The following is a 20,358-nucleotide window of genomic DNA, read 5'->3' as shown; positions in this document are numbered from 1 at the left end:
CATGGAAGGAGACTGTTTAATTGTGCAACAGTGCAGTGTTGTCAGTTGCCTTCAGGGGCACTAAAGCTGGAAGTTACAGATCTAGTGCCCCTTGTGGCTAAACGTTACAGGGTGCCTCTTTAATTTAAATATTAAACGTAGAGTGGATGATTTTTAAGGAAATGTAAATAAGAAACACCCAAGTCTCTTGTTCAATAATTGCAGACGGCAAAATCAGCAGAGCTACAATGAACAACTAACACCAAAGCTAACTGGACACATAAACACTAAAAGTGTGCATGTGCAGCTAGCGAGTGAAAACTAACAAGGAACATGCATGTGAGCGTCACAATGATTGGCATGTGGGACAACCAGGAGATAAGGTGATCCCCCCAGAACTCGAAGCCGAAAAAGATTGTCTACTATACTTTTAAATGTTTTTCACACCCCTCTCTTTCCAAGGCCCAGGACAGTTGACCCTTCCGTCACCGCCCTGCCAGCGGCCGTGCCTCAACTTGACAAAATATATGTTTTCGACTGCATTTTCACTGTTGGAAAGAATCCTGTCAGGTTCCTGGTTAGTGCAACATGATCTAAATATGTACCATGTCCCTGTAAGACTGGGTAGTTTTACCCCATCCATATCTCAAAATAACCTGACTTTTGCCAGATGTATGTCGCTCCGCCTAGCTTCACTCACATACATCTGGGACATCTCCATAGGAATTGCCTTTATTGAAGGCTGGGCCTTATCAAAAATCCTTGCATATGATTGGATAAGCCACTTGTCTGTCATCTTTATCGACGTGCTATTTCAACCACTCACACCGAAGCCAACCCGTGACGCTGTGAGAGCGACGCAGGATAAAAAACTTTTTATTTTTTATGTGTTTGCGGCTCTAGTGGCACGCGTTTTATTGACAGTGAGCTAACAGGAAGAGGGGGGAAGACAGGCGGCAAAGCGCGGGTCGATCCCGGGCCGACCACGTTGAGGACTAAAGGCCTCCTAATATGGTTCGCGCTAACCGCAGACGCGCCCCGGAAAACAAAACTTGCCAAATCCGGTCGGGAGAAGGCCGAAAACATTGTTTTCACCAACAAAAGCCTTCAGAGCCGTTCTCTGATGTTCTTTTAATGAAACAATATTAGGTAGATTGGACAACACGGAAGAAATAGCAGCATCAATGCTAACGCTTGCTTCCTCGATGCGAGCCGCCGTTGTTGTTGGACTCTCACGGTCGCTTCTCCACTACGTCACATCCATGAAACTCCAGCCCTGCGTCCTGATTGGCCAGACAATAAAATTGGTCGTAGAAATCACTCTCTATGGGAGATGTCCCAGATGAATGTGAGTGAAGCTAGGCGGAGGGACATACATCTGGCGAGAGTCAGGTTAGACTCAAAATACCTAAAACATAAAAAATGTTACACACATTTTTATTACTGATTGCACTGTTTCGTTTGAGGTTTTTGGATTTTTCTAAATGTATATTCATTAAACATGAATTTATATAAAGTTCAAAAGTAAAATCCTATTTCTAGCCATACTGAGCAAGAACGCTTTTTTCTAATGATATGTCAGAGTCTGCTCAAAGCACACGACCATTTGGCAGCCTCGAGCAGCAGTGTGTCGCTAAGCACCAACAGTTAACTTATACTGCGTAGTGTGGGTGTTAATAGCTGTTAGCGACTGAACTTAATGGCTTATTCTCTCTGAGGAGCACTTCATGAGATGTGTACACTGGGAATGAGAACAACCTCAGGATGGTTTGGTAATGTTGAACATGCTGTTCAGTGTAACAGAGTGGGAAGCACATCAGAGCTGAGCTTCTAATATGTGTTAACCAGTGTTTTACACAAGTAAAATTACTTTTCTAATTAATAACTTGCATTTCCCCAGTTTTTTCTCCATGCTCAGTTCGTTTTCAGATTCAGTAACCTACCTGTTCTATATGTGTCCATATTTTGGAAGACCGTACATTAATTATATGAAATAAATACAATTTTTTTCATAAAGGTTAATTTATTATTTTCTCAGCCATAACCTCTTGACCACTAGCAAATACTGCAACAACAATGATCTCATTACAGTGGCACCAGTCTGTGAGTGAGATACATTAAGCAGCATGTGAGCATTAAGAGCTTGAGTTGTATGACTTGGAAAAAAAATAATCACAGGTTTTAACTAGGAAACAAAATTTCAATTGCTGGTATTGCAGGACCTGCAGCTTATGTGGAAGATGTCTGAAGGTTCAGAATTAATATGGGTCCACATAAACATGCCTGTGCAAATTCTGTTAACCAGGTTCACATAAAAGATGATTCATTTTGGAAGCGAAGGTTGTCTCTACAACATATGACCTATCTTGAGTTGCTAAACATATTTCTCCTGTTATCTTCAGTATCCCTCAATATAGCATGCTTTGAATTTGAGGCTGCATACCAGCAGGTACCCATCTTCACCTATTCCCATCACAAAAAGCCCCAATACTTGTTTGTTGTTTCACAATGTTCCAGAACTGCAACAGTGTGGGGTACAGCAATGTGGTGTGTTGAGTCATATTTTACTTTGTTTAGTGTGTTTGATGAATACTGGAGAACATATGGCTCAAGGATACTGTAAGAACAAAGTAATCCAGCTAGGTCAGTGTGCTGCTTAAGTCAAAATTCTCCTGAGAAACCTATTTTTTTCATTTATTGGATGCCTCTTTGACATAAACCTTCCACCTGAATTTTTGGTGGAAAAGTGCACCCCTTCACTCTTTTTCCTGACAGTGGTGGCCTCTTTCAGAATATTATTGTCCTTATTACACTGCAAAATAGTTAAGGAACATTTGGAGAAAGTAAACAAGGAAAATAACCCTATAATCAGGGTGACCCTACTTTTAACATTCAGGTCTGAAAGGGTCTAATAGTGTAGTTCAGTCTTTGTCATTGGACAGTGCTTGATTCTGCGTTAGCTGACCTGAAGCTGAATTAAAGGAAATGTACAAAAGAATATATAAATTCTGTAATTTTTTGCAAAGAAGAAAGAAAAAATTCAGCAAACTTAACTATGTTACCACTGCCAACATGTTTCTTCTGACAGGAAGTAATTTTGAAAGTTGAAGTGTCCCAGCCAGAGAACTGAGCTGCATAAATAATCTGTGAAGGGAGCTACAGATTAGGGAAATAGTCTGTAGGCCTTCAAACCTCAAAGACTTGGAGCTCGTCATCAAAGATAAATCATGGAAATACCCGTGGAAACATGCAAAAAGCTGCATAACTGCATCAGAAATTATAGAAAGGGTGTCATGATCATTGCCAGTCTGCTGTCTGCCATGCCTCCCTGCTCTACTGCTCTGCAGGTTGTGGAACCTCCAAGGTCCATTAAAGGAAATCTTAATGCAATACATACATACATTTTCTGTCATGCTTGTCCCTTGTGGGGTTGCGAGGGGTGCTGGTGCCTATCTCCAGAATTCAATGGGCGAGAGGCAGGGTACACCCTGGACAGGTCACCAGTCTGTCACAGGGCAATGCAATACATTCCAGTTCTTATTCTGGTTGAAATATGGAGAGAATAAAATAGAAAATTCATGCCATTTGACTAAATCCAGATTGCCATTCGACATGTTTTCCCCCTTAATCTCAAAAGGGCTTCATACAAAGATCAAGTGTATGTAATTGTCTTGGGATGTCACACATCTAAATTGGTTAGCTAGCTACACTAGCTGCTATCACAGTGCATGAGTGTTCAGCAAAGGATAAAGATTACTTAATATTACATTTATTTAATAAAATATTGGATCAGAAATGCCTTAGCGCACATCTGGGGACTTTCGGAGGGTCACCCTTTAGATGGCCAGTCGTCTTTCTCTTGGCACTGTATTAGAAGAATAGAATAGAACATGTCTTTATTGATCCTGTGTCAGGAAATTCATGTGTCCCAGCAACAAAGTGAACGGCAAATAGAAGCATATGCAGATATGTACACACGAGGTTAAAACACAAAAGCAAAAAATAAGAATAAACTTTCCAGGCAGTCTTCCCAATTTAGGAAATCCAAATTATTTGAAAAGGTTTCTTATTAATTTAAAGTAAGCAATATTTTTTTAAAATAAAGAAAATGATAATTTCTTTATTTGAAATTACAAAAAGAAAACACAGACTCAGTTTGCTATTCCTTCCGTTTAACAGAACGGGGCTACAGTTCTTAAATTAAAAATGGTAATACAGATCTGCTCAGTTGTACTCTGTGATATTTTATTTCATAGCTAAGACCCCTTCAGTCTGTATGATGACAGAACAGCTAAACCTTCCAATAAGACTGTATTTGTCTTGAGCCACAAAATTCCTTAAAGAATATATATAGAAACCCCTTCCTTCAAAATGCCATGGATGTTTGTGACAAAGCCTACCGACTCATTTGGGAAACCCATTCGGTCCTGCATTGTTACCCCTGATGAGGTAACAGGTGTTTCTGTCCCTCACCCCAGCCACTTGGGTCAGCTCCTCCAGGAGAATCCCAAGGCATTCCCATGCCAGCCGAGAAACATAGTCCCTCCAGCGTGTCCTGGGTCTCTCTCTGGGTCTCCTCCCGGTGGGACGTGCCCAGAACACCTCACCAGGGAGGCGTCCAGGAGGCATCCTAACCAGATGCCCGAGCCACTTCAACTGGCTCCTCTCGACATGGCCGCTTCATACTCAGCTGCAAACTGCTCCAGTGAGAGCTGTAGATCACACCCTTACGAAGCCAATAGAACTAAGTCATCCGCAAATAGCAGAGACGCAATCCTAAGGCCACCAAAATGGATTCCTTCAACACCTTAGCTGCGCCTAGAAATTCTGTCCATAAAAGTCATGAACAGAATTGGTGACACAGGGCAACCTTGGCGGAATCCAACTCTCACTGGAAACGAGTCCGGCTTACAGCCAGCAATGCAGACCAGGCTCTGACACCGGTCATACCAAGACCTAACAGCCCTTATTAAAGAGCCCAGTACTCCATACTCCCTGAGTACCCCTCACAGGACCCTGCCTTTGACTGCCACCCATTACACAATGCACCCGACCCCTTGGCCCCTCCGACAGGTGGTGAGTCCATTGGAAGGGGGACCCATGTTTCCTCTTCCTCCCTCACCTAGGATCTGTCTGCCTTGGGTGACCCTACTAGGGGCATACATCCCCTGACAGCATAGCTTCTAGGGTGATTGGGATAATCAAACCCCTCCACCACGATAAGATGGCAGCCCAGGGGAGGGCTTTTGTGTATAGTATTTCTCTTAAATTTGTGTTTTGTGTACCATATCCACCGACCAAACAAGCCAATAAAAAAACATTGAAAACTCATATAATCAGTCATATGGGCTGCACAGTGGGGCAGTGGGTAGCACAGTTGCCCTGCTGCAAGAAGGTTCTGGGTTCAAATCCAACCCTGGGTCTTCCTGCATGGAGTTTGCATGTTCTCCCTGTGCATGCGTGGGTTTATAATGAATCTCCTGTAGAAGTTGGCCAATCCTAAAAAGCGCTTCAGCTGCTTCCTAAAGTCAGGAGTCAGCCACTCCACTACTGCCTTGATCTTATTAGGGTCAGATTTTACTTGTCCATCTTCGAGGCCGAGAAATGAGACTGATGGCTTGTGAAACTCACATTTCTCGGCTTTGACAAACAGGCGGTTCTCGAGCAGGCATTGCATAACTAAACGGACATGTTGACGGTGCTGGAAGGGGTCACAGGAATAGATTAAAATGTCATCTAAATAAACGAAAACAAAAACGTTCAGAAAGTCCTGTACGACATTGTTAACCAAAGCCTGAAAAACCGACGGGGCGTTACAAAGGCCGAAAGGCATGACGACATACTCAAGATGACCAAGGGGAGTTTTGAAGGCCATCTTCCACTCATCCCCCTGGCGAATTCGGACCAAGTGATAAGAATTTCGCAGGTCAAGTTTTGTGAAAATGACCGCATCCTGGACTGGTTCTAAGGCAGAAGACAAAAGAGGAAGTGGGTATTTATTCTTAACGGTGATCTGGTTTAGCCCTCGGTAGTCAATACACGGATGGATGGATCCATCCTTCTTGCCCACAAAGAAAAACCCTGTGCCCAATGGAGAGGAGGAAGGACGAATTAACCCTGCAGCAAGGGACTCCCCTATGTATTTCTCGAGCGCCTGACATTCCGAACTTAAGATGTTATATAGTCGGCTGGTGGGTAAAGGAGCATCAGGTAACAGGTGGATGGCGCAATCATAAGGGCGATGTGGTGATAGGAACTGGCCTTACTCCTACTGAAAACCAAACGTAAGTCATGATAAATCTCGGGAACCAAACTAAGGTTGATGGGATCCTCCGTCTTAGGAGAAGGGTTAGATGGATGGCCCAGTTAAGATGTGGGTTATGTCTTTGTAATCAAGCTAAGCCTAAAACCACTGGGGAATGTCTTACTGGAAAAACAAAAAAGGTCAGACGCTCTCTATGGTTGCCTGAGATGATTACTTCTATGGGTTTGGTCTGATGAGTGATTAAAGTTAACCGCTCTCCGTCTAAGGCTAAAACCTGAAGGGGCGTCGACAAGGGGACCGTCTCAATCTGAGACTGTGTGACCAGTCTTTGGTCAATCAAATTAAAATCAGAGCCAAAATCTACTAAAGCGGAGACACTAAGACTATCCGGGCCTAAAACTAAGGTTGCTGGGAGGTAAAAACGAGACAGAACGGGTTCATCAGGAGATCTGGGGAAAGAAACTCTTTTTCGGTCCGCCATCTTCCCCACTACAGGCGACGGACCTGATCTTTTTGGTTGCACTGGACAAGCACTGACAAAGTGTCCTGCAGCTCCACAATAAAGACACTGATTAGCTGAAAATCGTTGTGAGATGTACCTGTCCAATCTATATCGGCTCGGGGGGAGACGGCGGTGCTTCAGTGGGTCGAGATGGATTAAACCCCTGTGCAGGTGGAACTGTTGGTCATATGGGTCTTTTTGACGGCCCCCAGCCTCGACTACGCAAGCGAGTCTCCAACCGGACAGCGAGGGCAACTAAACCCTCAAACGTTTCAGGCTCCTCAATACGGGCTAATTCATCTTTTAAAGTCTCATCGAGAGCCTGAAAAAAGACAGCCTTTAACGGCCGAGCTTTCCATCTGACGGCGGCAGCATAAGTGCGGAACTCTACCGCAAAGTAAGACACACAGGGTCCCGCGTTGCTTCAGCGCCAGTAACAGGTGGGATTGCTACACAGGATCTAATTTGGCGGAAAATACAGTTTTGAATTCATTAATGAATTCCTCAAATGTACAGTACAGCCAAAAGATCTGCAGTCAGGGAAGCGAACCTCAGGGCTCTGCCAGTTAATAGCCGTAACACAAAAGAAATCTTGGCATGATCTGTGGCATAGAAGTGGAGAGAACGATTAAATACCAAATTACACTGAAAAAGAAATCCTTGTGGTGATTGCACCACTGTTCCCGGAGAATTTCTCAGGGCTCAGAGACAAACCTTCAGAGACAGGGGAGGACTTATTGGTGGATTCAGCTGGCGGATTGCTTGGAGGTGGAGCGCTGGATGTCTCAGAAGCTGGCTGGCTGGATGCGGAAGTTAACGCGGTGGTCAGCTGGCTAAGCTGAGCTGTCAAAAACTGCAGCTTTTCTTGCGCCAATTTAACCGCTACGCCAAGAGCCTGTAACTGTTCCTGTTGGGAAGCAAGCTGCCGACCGAAAGTGTCTGCTGGGTCAGATTGGCCAGAGTGTTCTTCTGTCATGGTTTTAAGGTGTTTGGCCCACATGCTTCCACACAGTTTTCACATTCGGAAACTGGTCCTTCAGCGCACGGAGCCAACACGGGTGAGTAAATCCAGAACACGACCAACTGATGAAGACAGGAGACAAAGTTAGAGCCAAAAACAGGGATTTCAAAACTCACAGGAACAAAGATCTGGTGACAGGGCTTTGGCCTTGGCATACCACAACGGGGTAACACTCTGGCGTCTTCCAGCTGACTGAGCACTCCTTTTAAGCTTGAGAAGAGCAGCCCAAAACGAGCCGCATGTGCGGGCCACGTCCACCCGTCAACTGCAGCCACTTGTGGAGCAGACAGAGTTAGTAGAGCACGGAAAAAACAGAATCCTAACACTACTATCTTGCTGTATGCACAAAACACACAGCGACATTTTGGATTACAGGTTTCAGTTGAGTGCGGAATTGGGGGCCTTGTAGGGAAGTATGGTGAAAACAGTGGGAGAAAATCCAAGCTCTAACACTTGTCAGTGCTTTATCCATGATATAGTGCTGACAAGCACTGTGTCATGACTTGGTCATAAAAACCTTCACTCTAATTCTTCAAATTATTGAGTTGAAGACTTTCTGAGATAAAATGTATATAGTATATACAGTATATCCACTGAATAGACATCAGATTTTAAAGCTTCATTGTGTTCTTTAAATCCTTCTCAAAGAAATTTTTGCGGTATGCAGTCTTTTGCCAACAGAACTTTACCCAGTAAAGAACATGAATGTCATCATGATGGAAGCTTTTGCACCAGGCCCAGGAAGCATGATACTGGAATAGTAGGTAACACAACATACATATATAGTTTTCAAAATTTTCTTATAATCTATATATACTAGAGCGGCAGTTCCCAAACTTTTTTAGCCATGCACCCCCTTCAGTGTCCCAACCAGGACAGGCTTTTTTATAGCCATATAAAAGGCAGCATGTTAATTATGCTCAAATCACCAGTACACACATAACAAAAAAAAGTGCAGTTACAATAACACAACCTTCATAACAAAGGTTATGGAAATAAAATTAGAAATGAATTTGAATTAAATTGCAATAAAGTTGCACACAACATCCACAACAGGATCCTGAGGATTTTCAGGTTTTTTCATCAGCAGCAGCGGTGTGGGCATGACATGCGCATCACTGCTTGTTGCCACTTCAGAGTCAACGCACCTGGGGCTGCGTTGTTTGTAGGTGCTGCGCGATCAATACAGATACAGAGACCTGTCACTCAATTTAATCTTGTAAACAAAACTTTTGGCCCAGATACAATTTTCCCACTACTGACGTAAATGACATGAAGTGAGAGACAGCGAGACATATTCTGTTTCCCACTTGTTCTCTTCTCCCGAATCCGTTGCAATTCTCTCCTCTGTTGCCTCCAATTCCCCCCTTTCTCTTGGTTCCTCTCCTCCTTCATCTGAAACCTGACAGTTTCCTTGATTTCAGCCAATTGAGCATATTTGTGAGAATTAATTAAGTAGAGGCGCATATACAGTACAATGCGTAGAAGAAGATAACTTCTTTTATATATCATCTTAAAATGAAGCGTAGAAGAAGAAAATTTAAATTTCTTTACAAAGGAATGTGTTATAAGAGTAGCGTGGCCCCTTTAAGGGATAGAGCTGTGTGCATGTGCAGCCGTAACGTGTGAGTGGTAGAGCGAGAGAGAGAGAGCGCGGAGGTTTTGGAGCGAGTGCCTTGGTGAAAGACAACAGCAAGAGCGTTAACAGTGAATGTACAGTTTGTTGGCAAATAAAGGCTGTCACAGTTAAAGGACAAGCGGAGCCGTCGTGTGAGTTGTTCACCACCTGCTGCATATAAAGTAAAGGGGGTTAGCCCCGAAGTTAGAGCCAACTTCGGCCCTGGAGGAAACTCTCCCCTGTGCTTTCCGACTACGGTCTGGGAGTAGAACAGGAAAGGTTAACACTGGCGACCACGAAGGGACCCTCTCACGTTTAACAGAGCAGCAGTGGTGAGTAAAGAAAGAAACGGCGAGATAAGCCGGGACAATTAGCCACGTTAATTGTTGACTGCACCTGGCCAAGAAGCTAAGCTAAAAATGGCAGCCGCTAGTCGTTGCTCTGCCGCCGAGGACATTTTTAATAATGTAACCAGCCACTCTAACCCTTTCATGACGCTGACTGCAGTAAATGAAAGTCAAGGAGAAATAAAAAAGGACTATATAAATATAAAAAATTATAAATATGCATGTTATAACCCCTTCTGCTGTGAAGAAGAGCCAGTTGAAATGAGGCAGAGAGTGACTGAAACTCCCCATGAGCCAACACAGCCCAGGTTATCGGGCACAAACCCCTTTCTTGGTGCTAATATGGACAGTTACTGCCTTCAAGACAACGTGGCAGACATACAAAGCCCAGAACCATGTTTCCGAGTGCATAACCACCAGACTCCTGCCCTGCCGCACAACCTAGCTGCCACCGTTGCAACACCCCATACAAACCCCTTTTCCCCTGCTCACCTGGGAAGTTTCATCCAGAGCACGCCTGCCAACTATTATTCCTCATACTCCGTCTGCCCAGGGCCAACCACCCATTGCTGTGACCTCATAAAAGACAATAATTATGGACAAATAGCAGGACGATGTCCTAGCCAGACTGTACCGTTAAAGGACATATCCAGCAAGTGTGAGAAGGCCAGAACACATATACGTCAGCCTCACCGTGAACGCTACCAGCTTTCGTCTGAGAGTGAGGAAGACTACGACATCAGGGAAAGAGTACCCACTCTACGTCCCGGTCAGTATGATGGCACCACCCCATGGAAAGAGTTCCTGCACCGGTTCGAGAGCTGCGCCAAAGCTAATTACTGGTCAAAAGAGACTATGGCTGTCCAGTTGAAGTTCTGTCTGGTGGGCGCTGCAGGGGCAATCGTCCACAGAAATCCTCGGTCTTCACAGTGGGACTACAGTCGTCTGGTGGAGGAGATGGAGACTGCATACGGCCCTTCGTCAGAGCATGCAGCTGCGGTAGCTATTGAACTGAGACAGCGCGTCCGCAGATTGGGTGAGGCCCTCCATATGTTGAGAGACAACATATATGGAAAAGTGTCAGTAGCCTACAGTGACAGGACAGAGACTGAGCAGGACGCCATAGGCGTTGAAGTTTTCACCAATGCTGTAGGAGATGCAGAAATTGTACAGAAACTGCTAGAACAACGACCACACACACTGGCCCAAGCCTATGACATCGCCCGCCGCCATGAGACCACCAAGCGGGCAGCATCATATGTCACTAACCTCATGCAGTCAGGTTCACGCAGCATGGCTGAACGGAGGCCCCGTGCTGCTGTAATCAGGGAGGGAGCTGTGACAGGGAGAGCCGAGGCGGGTTCAGCATCGCCAGCAGCCAACTGGAAACTTGAGTCTCCCAGCTTCAGCCATCCACCACATAAATGGAAGGGCCAAAAAGACAAAAGTGAGGAGATTCGCTGCCACAATTGCTCAGGGCTGGGTCACATGAAGAGAAATTGCCCCTCACCAAGGAGAACCTTCAGAGCTCAAGCTTCAACAACCCTTCCCGGAAGCCCTGAGCCTGCTGTGCTTCATCTTAAAGCCCAAGGTCAAGAGATGAGCATTAACATGTTTGTGTATGAACTGGAAGTGTGTGCTGTTTTGGATAGTGGGGCACGGAGAAGTGTGATGCCTCTGTGCCATTATAACGCCATTCATCCAGATGTCCGGCCTTCACTGCAGCCATCGGAGGTAGAGACTTTGCTGGGTGTCGGGCCTGGTGACGTCCCTGTGCTTGGTGAGGCTCACATTCCTGTACACATAAACAACCGGCAGGTGAGCGTACATTTCCTGGTTGCTGACATAGCTGGTGATGAGGCTCTCTTAGGCCATCCATTCCTGATTCAAGCTCAAGCACGCCTTGATTTTGGGAACCACCGCATTGTGCTGTTTGGAGAGGAAGTGCCCTATTTCTACTCTCGAAACAAACCAAAGACGCATGCAGTGAGAGTGGCTCGGACTGTGGTGCTGGAGGCTGGACAAGAATACCTGGTACGAGGAAATGTTCAATACAGGGAACCTGTTAAAGGGGAAGTGGTATTGAACCCCACCAAAGGCTTCGTAGAGAAACACAAAGTACTTGTTGCCCGCATCCTGGTGGAAGCTCAGCCCCTTAAACCTGTTCCCCTCCGCCTTTTCAATCCTGGAAACACAGCCGTAACCATTAAAGAGGGGGCCATTGCTGGTTTTCTCCAGCCTGCTAAAGCCCTAGCACCCACAAAGACCATAATTCAGCCTGAACAGACATCCAGCAGCTCTTGCACTGTTCCCCAGCACTTACAGGAGCTTTACACCCAGAGTTCCATTGAACTTAACAGAGAACAACAGCTCCAACTAGCACAGTTACTGTGCACTTATGACACTGTATTCTCCACCGGTCCGGATGACCTCGGACGCACCAGCTTGGTACAGCATGACATCATGACCCGGCCAGGCATTCCAGTCAAGCAGCCACCACGCCGGATGGCGTGTGAGAAACAACAGAGTGCTGACCACCAGATACAGCAGAGCTTGAGAGCAGGACTGGCACGCCAGAGCCACAGCAGCTGGGCATCGCCTATAGTGATGGTACGTAAAAAGGACGGTACATACCGCCTCTGTATAGATTATAGAGCCTTGAATGACTGTACCATTAAAGACGCGTACCCGCTGCCTCGCATCCAGGACACCCTGGATACCCTCTCCAGTGCCAAATGGTTCAGCACACTAGACCTCGCCTCTGGCTACTGGCAGGTTGAACTGACCCCCAGAGCACGAAAAGCAGCGGCCTTCTGCAGCAGAAATGGACTGTTTGAGTGGAATGTTATGCCGTTTGGACTGTGCAATGCTCCGGCAACATTCCAGCGATTGATGGACCGCGTCTTGGCTGGCATGCAATGGGAGACGTGCCTAGTCTATTTGGATGACATCATTGTGCTGGGCCGGGATGTTCCCGAGATGCTGGAGCGGCTGGGCCAGGTTTTCCACCGTCTTCACCAGGCCAACCTGAAACTAAAGCCTGCCAAGTGCTTTCTCTTCCGCCGCCAGGTAGCCTATCTGGGGCACATTGTCTCGGAGGATGGTGTGGCCACTGACCCCAGCAAGGTCCAGAAGGTGCAGGAGTGGCACACTCCATCATCAATCCAGGAGGTCCGCCGATTCATTGGCCTTGCATCATATTATCGACGGTTTGTGAAAGACTTTGCCTCCATAGCTGAGCCCCTCCACAACCTGACAAAGAAACACGCCCGGTTTCAGTGGTCTGAGGAATGCCAGGAGGCGTTCGACAAACTCAAGCATCTGTTAACCACTGCACCAGTCTTGGGGTTCCCACTTGACCAGGGCAACATGATATTGGACACTGACGCAAGCGATGTTGGCATCGGTGCCGTCCTCTCCCAAGTTCAGCAGGGCAGGGAGCGTGTGCTGGCCTATGGGAGCCGCAAACTGTCCAAGACTGAACAGCACTATTGCACCACATGGCGAGAACTGCTAGCCGTGGTGGAGTTCACATCACATTTCCGGCAATATCTCCTGGGGCGGCCCTTTATTGTCCGCACCGACCACAGTAGCCTTCGGTGGCTAACAAAAATGAAGGAGCCTGAAGGACAGCTCGCTAGGTGGTTTGAGAGACTCGGTGAGTACAATTTTGAGATCATCCATCGCCCTGGTCATTTGCACACCAACGCAGACAGCCTCTCCAGAAGACCCTGCCGCCAGTCATGTCCCTGTAATCTGTCCAACCCCTCCCCTCAGCCAGTGAACGTCAGTCATCAAGCTGTGCAGTGTGAATTGGACTCTGACATCAACCAGGTGATGCTGAGTCCAGTGGGGGTAGACGGGCAACCAGGTTCCACAGCAGTGAGTCTAGTGGGGGTGAATGAAACTCTCTCTGTTGACACAGACAACTTAAAGCCCCCTACAAGAATCTATCTGACAAGGACAAATAACACTGAACTGTATGGCGGCTGGTCCTTGGAGGAGCTACGACAGGCCCAGGAAGCTGATCCAGATATTGCACCTATCAAGGCATGGATGGAGGCCAGCAAAGAGCGACCCCCATGGGTAACAGTCTCACCACATAGCCCAGCCACAAAGACCTTTTGGAGCCAATGGAAGAGGCTCTACATCCGTGATGGAATACTGGTTAGGCGGTTCTACTGCCTGAACGACACCGAGTTCTACCCACAAGTGGTGTTGCCTCGTGTTCTCCGGCCCGATGTCATGAGACAGATGCATGAGGGGCAGGTTGGTGGGCATTTCGGTGTGGAGCGCACAGTAGCCCGCCTGCAGACCCGATACTTCTGGTACCGGATGAGGGAAGATGTTGCGGTTTGGTGTGGCACCTGTACCAGCTGTGCATCCAAAGCTAGGCCACTTAAGACACCACAAGCCCCCATGGGTACTGTTAGAGTGGGAGCCCCAATGGAGCGGGTTGCCTTGGATATCATGGGGCCACTGAACAAGACAGAGCGTAACAACCGGTATGTGCTGGTGATACAGGACTATTTTACCAAATGGGTGGATGCTTTTCCCCTACCCAATGACAAGGCTGTAACCGTGGCTGAAGTGCTTGCCTCAGAGTGGGTGTGTCGTTATGGAGCACCACAGACATTGCATAGTGACCAAGGCCGAAACTTTGAGTCTGAAGTGTTCCAGAAAATGTGCACATTGTTTGGTATTGAGAAAACACACACCACACCATTCCGACCTCAGTCGGATGGCCAAGTTGAAAGATTCAATGCCACCCTGCAAAAGATTCTGGCCACAACAGCTGAGCGTTGCCACTGGGATTGGGACCTCATGATCCCTTATGCTGTCATGGCCTACAGAGCAACAAAGCACAGTGCTACTGGTTTCTCTCCTAATTTTATGATGTTCGGCCGGGAAGTGAGCGAACCAGTGGATCTGGTGGCCGGCCTACCTCCGGACCTTGACACCGCCCCGTCAACCCCAGAGTATGTCAAGCACCTCAGAGAAAGACTGGAACTGGCACACCAAATCACCAGAGATGCACTGGGTGAATCTGTGGAACGTGCAAAGAGGCAATATGACAAGAATTGTTACCGTACATAGTACAAGATCGGTGATGCTGTGTGGTACCTCATAAAAGGCACCCGGAAAATACAGAACAAGGTCAGGAAGTTTCTGCCATCATATGAAGGACCCTACTTTGTCCTGGGGCAGTTGGACGATCTGGTGTATCGTATCCAGAAAGGCCCAAGAGCTAAAGTTAAAGTGGTTCATCATGATCAGCTGAAGCTTTATCGCAGCCGCGACCCACTGGACAACGCTTGGGCCCTGGAGCAGGCTCGGAGCTGGAGACCAGAGGAGGTATTACCCCCAGCCTTGGACGAAGATCCTGTTGACCCTGTTCTGGGTCTGTCCCAGCTGTTCTCCACCGCAGAGGCTGAGGAAGCTTCCAGCTGCACCTCATCAGATCCAGCTGCGGACAGTTCACTCCCATCTGCTTCTCCTCACCTGGACCCTGTTTCTGCTCGGGGCCCTGAGGATAGTGGGGGTGGCCTGGGTGAACAACATCATCCGATCCATCGTTCTCAAAGGACGAGCCGCCAGCGGAGACCACCAGCCATGTATGGCGAGTGGGTGGTTCAATGAATGCAAGAATTGTTGGACAGTTTTCATTTTAAGTTGTGCCTTTAAGTTAAATGAGGACAGCTGTTTGTTACTGTTTAAGCTAAGTTGAGTTAAAAGTTGAAGAAAAAAAAAATGTGAGAAGTAATGCTTTAATTGCCTTATCCACTGTGCTAAAAACCAAGAAACAAAAGGGTATTTGTGCTACTGCTGTTGGTTAAGAGTAATTTGTTGAGTATACAGAGAAGTTAAGTTGTTAATTTAACTTATCGCTAGTTCAAGAGTTTGTAATAACTCGTAGCCTGATATGTTTAATGGGTGTTATTCATACCTTTTCAGGATTTATTTCCCTCTACTGTAGTATATGCACGTTAATCAAGTGGACTGCTATATGGTTGCATTTACGCTGTGAAGCTACACTTTTTGCTAATGCCCTACTTGCACTGGACTGCTGAATCCTCATAAAAAAATGGACTGTAAACAAATGAGGACTTTATATACATGTGAGCTGATGTGTGTCCTGGTGCTGGAGTGGAATTCTGTTAAAATTTCCATCCAGAGTGGGGGTAGTGTTATAAGAGTAGCGTGGCCCCTTTAAGGGATAGAGCTGTGTGCATGTGCAGCCGTAACGTGTGAGTGGTAGAGCGAGAGAGAGAGAGCGCGGAGGTTTTGGAGCGAGTGCCTTGGTGAAAGACAACAGCAAGAGCGTTAACAGTGAATGTACAGTTTGTTGGCAAATAAAGGCTGTCACAGTTAAAGGACAAGCGGAGCTGTCGTGTGAGTTGTTCACCACCTGCTGCATATAAAGTAAAGGGGGTTAGCCCCGAAGTTAGAGCCAACTTCGGCCCTGGAGGAAACTCTCCCCTGTGCTTTCCGACTACGGTCTGGGAGTAGAACAGGAAAGGTTAACAAATGTTTATTTACATGTCTTTATTGTGTGGGAAAAAAACACTGTCATTATATTTTTCATCTCTGCACCCCCTAGCGGCAGCACCACACTTTGGGAAACCCTGTACCAGAGCATTCTCTAAAGATGTCCTGTGAAGCAATTAACTGTGAAGAGCAGGTTGATTGATACTGAAACCTATGTTTGAAAATTGATTGATGGTTTAGCTTGCAAAACATTACCGCAATAGATTTTTTTTGCCAAATCAAACCGTTTTTAAACTAGGCAATCAATGTCAATTACTGTATATCCACCTTTACTGCTTAAAAAGTCATTGCTCTTATTAGAAGCCTTGGACTGATCAATCTTTCATTCAAAGAGCATTCTTTAAATAATAATCTACATTATATTGGAAAACAACTGCTTGTATCTGCTTGAACCAGCAGGCATTCCTACTATCTGACAGATGATGGGATTGTGAAATGAGTTTTCAAAGGTGAATGAATTCAGATTAGCGGGGTGCATGCAAAACACTACCATGGGCTCCTTCCATCCATTTTTTCTGTAGTGTTCTTAAAAAGGTTTTCTTATGGCATGAATGTAATTTAGTCTTGCTCAGTGCTACAAGTACATCTTGTCTGGAAATTAATAGAAAACATGAGAAAATCAAAATAATTTGTTTTGTCATTTGTTTCAGAGCAACAAGGTCTTAGTTGACCTTATCTAAGCTGTGGACGTTTGCAGTTTCTGAAACCATTGTCATTGGGGACCTGAAATATTGTGTTACTTGATGTTAGAAATCTTTGAAATGGCAAAAGGTACAGAAATTAGTTTGATATAAAAAGCAGACATATACTTCTTGAAAATAAAAAGTGTTACTAAATCTGGTAATAGGGGTAAAAATATTATTTCCATAATTTGATATTAATTTTAATTTTACTTGTATAATTGAATACAACTGTCATCAAATGTATTTCCTATTTTGTAAGTTTTTCCGATATTAAATCCAGCTAACACTAACATCACAAATATCATTCCTAACAGGAATTTTTCTTTCAGTAATTATGTTGTGGGCTTCCACTTCAGATACAGAAAAAAAATGTTATTTGAAAAATTTACATTCTAAGTTATATGTGGTATGATGACAATATATGCCCTCCTTTGGACCTTGAATTCTTATAGGACCAAATGTGACTTGACCTTTTCATCAACCAATGCAGTTTAGACATATGACCAGATCATACATCTAACACTGGCTAACATATATTGTTTTACTCTCCTTCCCAGATTGCAAGTGTCCAAGCCACAAGGTCTGACATTGTAAAGACAGGAAACCCCAAGTCCACACCAAAGCATATATGGACAGAAAGTGGGAAAGAAATGTCCATCAGTAGGCTCTTGACACAGACTCTACATGGAAACAAGAATAATACTGCTTTGGACCTTCACTATAACACCCCAGAACCCTACTCAGATCAAGACCTATGGGACTGGCTGAGAAACTCCACAGACCTACAGGACTCGAGGCCTCGAGCTAAACGACGGCCCATGGTTAAGACAGGCAAGTTCAAGAAGATGTTTGGCTGGGGAGACTTTCACTCCAACATAAAGACTGTGAAACTCAATCTGCTTATCACTGGGAAAATTGTGGATCATGGCAATGGTACCTTCAGTGTGTACTTTCGCCACAACTCAACTGGCCAAGGCAACGTATCTGTCAGCTTGGTCCCACCAACTAAGATAGTGGAGTTTGATGTGGCAGCACAGCAGTCAGTCATTGATGCCAAGGACTCAAAGTCTTTCAACTGCCGAATAGAATACGAGAAGGTGGAAAAGGGTGCAAAGAATACGCTCTGCAACTTCGATCCATCTAAGACCTGCTACCAGGAGCAAACCCAGAGCCATGTTTCCTGGCTATGCTCCAAACCTTTCAAAGTTATCTGTATCTTCATTTCCTTCTACAGCACTGACTACAAACTGGTGCAGAAAGTGTGCCCAGACTACAACTACCACAGTGACACTCCCTACTTCCCCTCTGGCTGATATTCCATATGCAGCACAGTCAACTCAATAGATGATTGAAACACAAACTGGGGATTCCTTCAATTCCAGAGAAATGTGTATGTTAGCCATAATGTCAATGACATGTTTCACCATTCAGCCATCCCAAATATTGTTTTTTCTTCATTATTCAAATTCTTTAGAAGAAGGAGAATGCATTTTAAATATTTCAAATCTAGATTTATAGAACTGTAAGATGCTTAAATTGTACTTGGGAAAACTGTGGAAAAACTATGATTGTTCTCTTTTAGAATTTTGTCTTTGAATTTCTCTCTGCCTGGGTTAGAATGGAGAAGAATCTTTGCCCAGATGGGGTTGTAATTGTCACTGATAAACCTAATCCTACTCATTCACTTTATTTATTAACTCCAGTTAGATCAGATTTTGATGTTTGCTTTTTTTATTTTTCATACACAATGCATTAACTCTCTGACCAACATGATCTGGAATTATTGCCTCTGCTGCACACTTTTAAGCTCCTGTTTACAGAGCCCCCTATGGGATATGGGAATATTTTTTTTATTTTGCGTTCCCTCGCAAAAGTATTGCATTCTCTCGCAATACTTGTGCATTCCCACGCAATAGGTTTTGCATTCTCTTACAATAATCTAGTAGACGGTAGATATGGTATATTGAATACTAAATGTCTTTCTGCTACAATATATGGTTAAATACATTTAAAGAGCCTCAGTGAAAACATGTTTATACAGTCTTAACTCTTTGGTGCAGAAAACTGATTGGAAATCGATCTATTAACTGCATGTTCATGTTTGTTTGTGTAAGGTTATGATGGGACTGCGAATGAAAATGGCCCTTTGTTAGTCAGACTACCAACACAAAAAAGACACAATCAAAACTGTCAGATGACTTTATTACCCCGTGAAAATAACTCAAAAATAGTCCAACTAATTTAAATGTATTTTTTCTTTCTTTACATTTTACGGAAAGTTTATGTTGCTAGGGATCACAAAAGTATTGCAAGGGAATACAGTGCTTTTGTGAGGTAACGAAAAATAAAATAAAAATGCCCATGTCCCCTAGGGGGCTCAGTACCTATTTGCTCTTGCATAACTGGAAAGTGAAATTAATTAAGACATTCAAAAACAATGAAAGATAATCGGCTGTTGTGTTTACAGACACTGCAAAGCAGTTGATGATAAATGTGAATTTGGTGCTTTTAGAAACTTAAGGCGGTCTTTCCTGCAAACAGGGTGAACTTGGACTGAGCGGGCACCTTCCTGTAAGTCCTGTCTGAATTGTATACAAAAGTGTCAATCCTCAGTTGTCATCAGTATGTTCTTAGGTGAAGCCAGAATGTTGTATTTGGTGAATGACTGGTTGACTAACATAATGTTTGATTGTCTGACGGAAAGATCATTGGGGGAGGGCTTCCTCTTTCTGAATTATATCAAATGTAATGTACTGAATTCTATATCTTAGAGCCTAAGTTGTATGAATGATTTGTACTGTACATAATTTATCCAAATTATGCTGCTTCTGTACATGTCTCAACATGAGCTGTGTGTTTACCCCCCCCCCCTGCTCTTGTTCACCTCAATTTTAATGCTTGTTCTTTGTTCCTCTATCAAATAAAATGATGTTGATGCCCTAAATGTGAATTTCATGAAAACAGCAATTCTGTACACTAGTTGTAAAACTGACTAAATATATTAAAACTATTCAGAGAAATAGTTTCCTTGTTGAGGTATGAGATGAATAAAAAACAGTACATTTTAATCAATTGGGTGTTGTTACATATGCATTTTTAAAACTTACTGTTTCTATGCTAGCTAAAAAAAATCTAAACATATTAACTTGTTCAGATTATTAGCCACTCAACCTTTTAGTTAAAATAAGTACACTCAGGTTTCACATGTATGTTTTTATAGGATTCTAAAAAATAAAACTGATAATAATTACCATACCATACCATACCAGCTTTATTTATAAAGCACTTTAAAACAACCACAGTTGATACAAAGTGCTGTACAATCCAAAAACACAGCAAAATAAAAATAATTATAATTAAAAGTAGTTTAAAAACAAAGACATACACTTTAAAC

At 44.5% G+C, this 20,358-nt stretch overlaps 2 protein-coding genes across 3 annotated transcripts in view; both read left to right on the top strand.

Annotated features, from left to right (window-relative positions):
- Positions 1 to 19,984, top strand: part of nxph1 (neurexophilin 1) — a 96,935-nt gene extending 76,951 nt beyond the window's left edge. Inside the window, exons 1-3 of one of the 2 annotated variants that reach the window (XM_036145937.1) lie at positions 9,327 to 9,664; positions 16,253 to 17,052; positions 17,522 to 19,984. In XM_036145937.1, the coding sequence (XP_036001830.1) occupies positions 17,615 to 18,277 (663 nt within the window). In that variant the 5' untranslated portion in view covers positions 9,327 to 9,664; positions 16,253 to 17,052; positions 17,522 to 17,614 and the 3' untranslated portion in view covers positions 18,278 to 19,984. Of the gene's footprint in view, positions 1 to 9,326; positions 9,665 to 16,252; positions 17,053 to 17,521 lie in introns of those variants that run through there. The other variant, XM_012852376.3, reaches the window with a different exon arrangement.
- LOC118565513 lies at positions 9,664 to 16,109 on the top strand. The gene has a single exon (XM_036145897.1). The coding sequence runs from the start codon at positions 9,805 to 9,807 to the stop codon at positions 14,827 to 14,829; it is 5,025 nt and encodes a 1,674-aa protein (XP_036001790.1). The 5' UTR covers positions 9,664 to 9,804; the 3' UTR covers positions 14,830 to 16,109.
- Positions 19,985 to 20,358: the final 374 nt, after the last annotated feature.

Source organism: Fundulus heteroclitus, chromosome 13 (assembly GCF_011125445.2).
Source record: "Fundulus heteroclitus isolate FHET01 chromosome 13, MU-UCD_Fhet_4.1, whole genome shotgun sequence".
NCBI classification, from domain to species: domain Eukaryota; kingdom Metazoa; phylum Chordata; class Actinopteri; order Cyprinodontiformes; family Fundulidae; genus Fundulus; species Fundulus heteroclitus.
The sequence above is the reverse complement of the archived record's forward strand: the minus strand, read 5'-3'. Positions and strand labels throughout refer to the sequence as shown.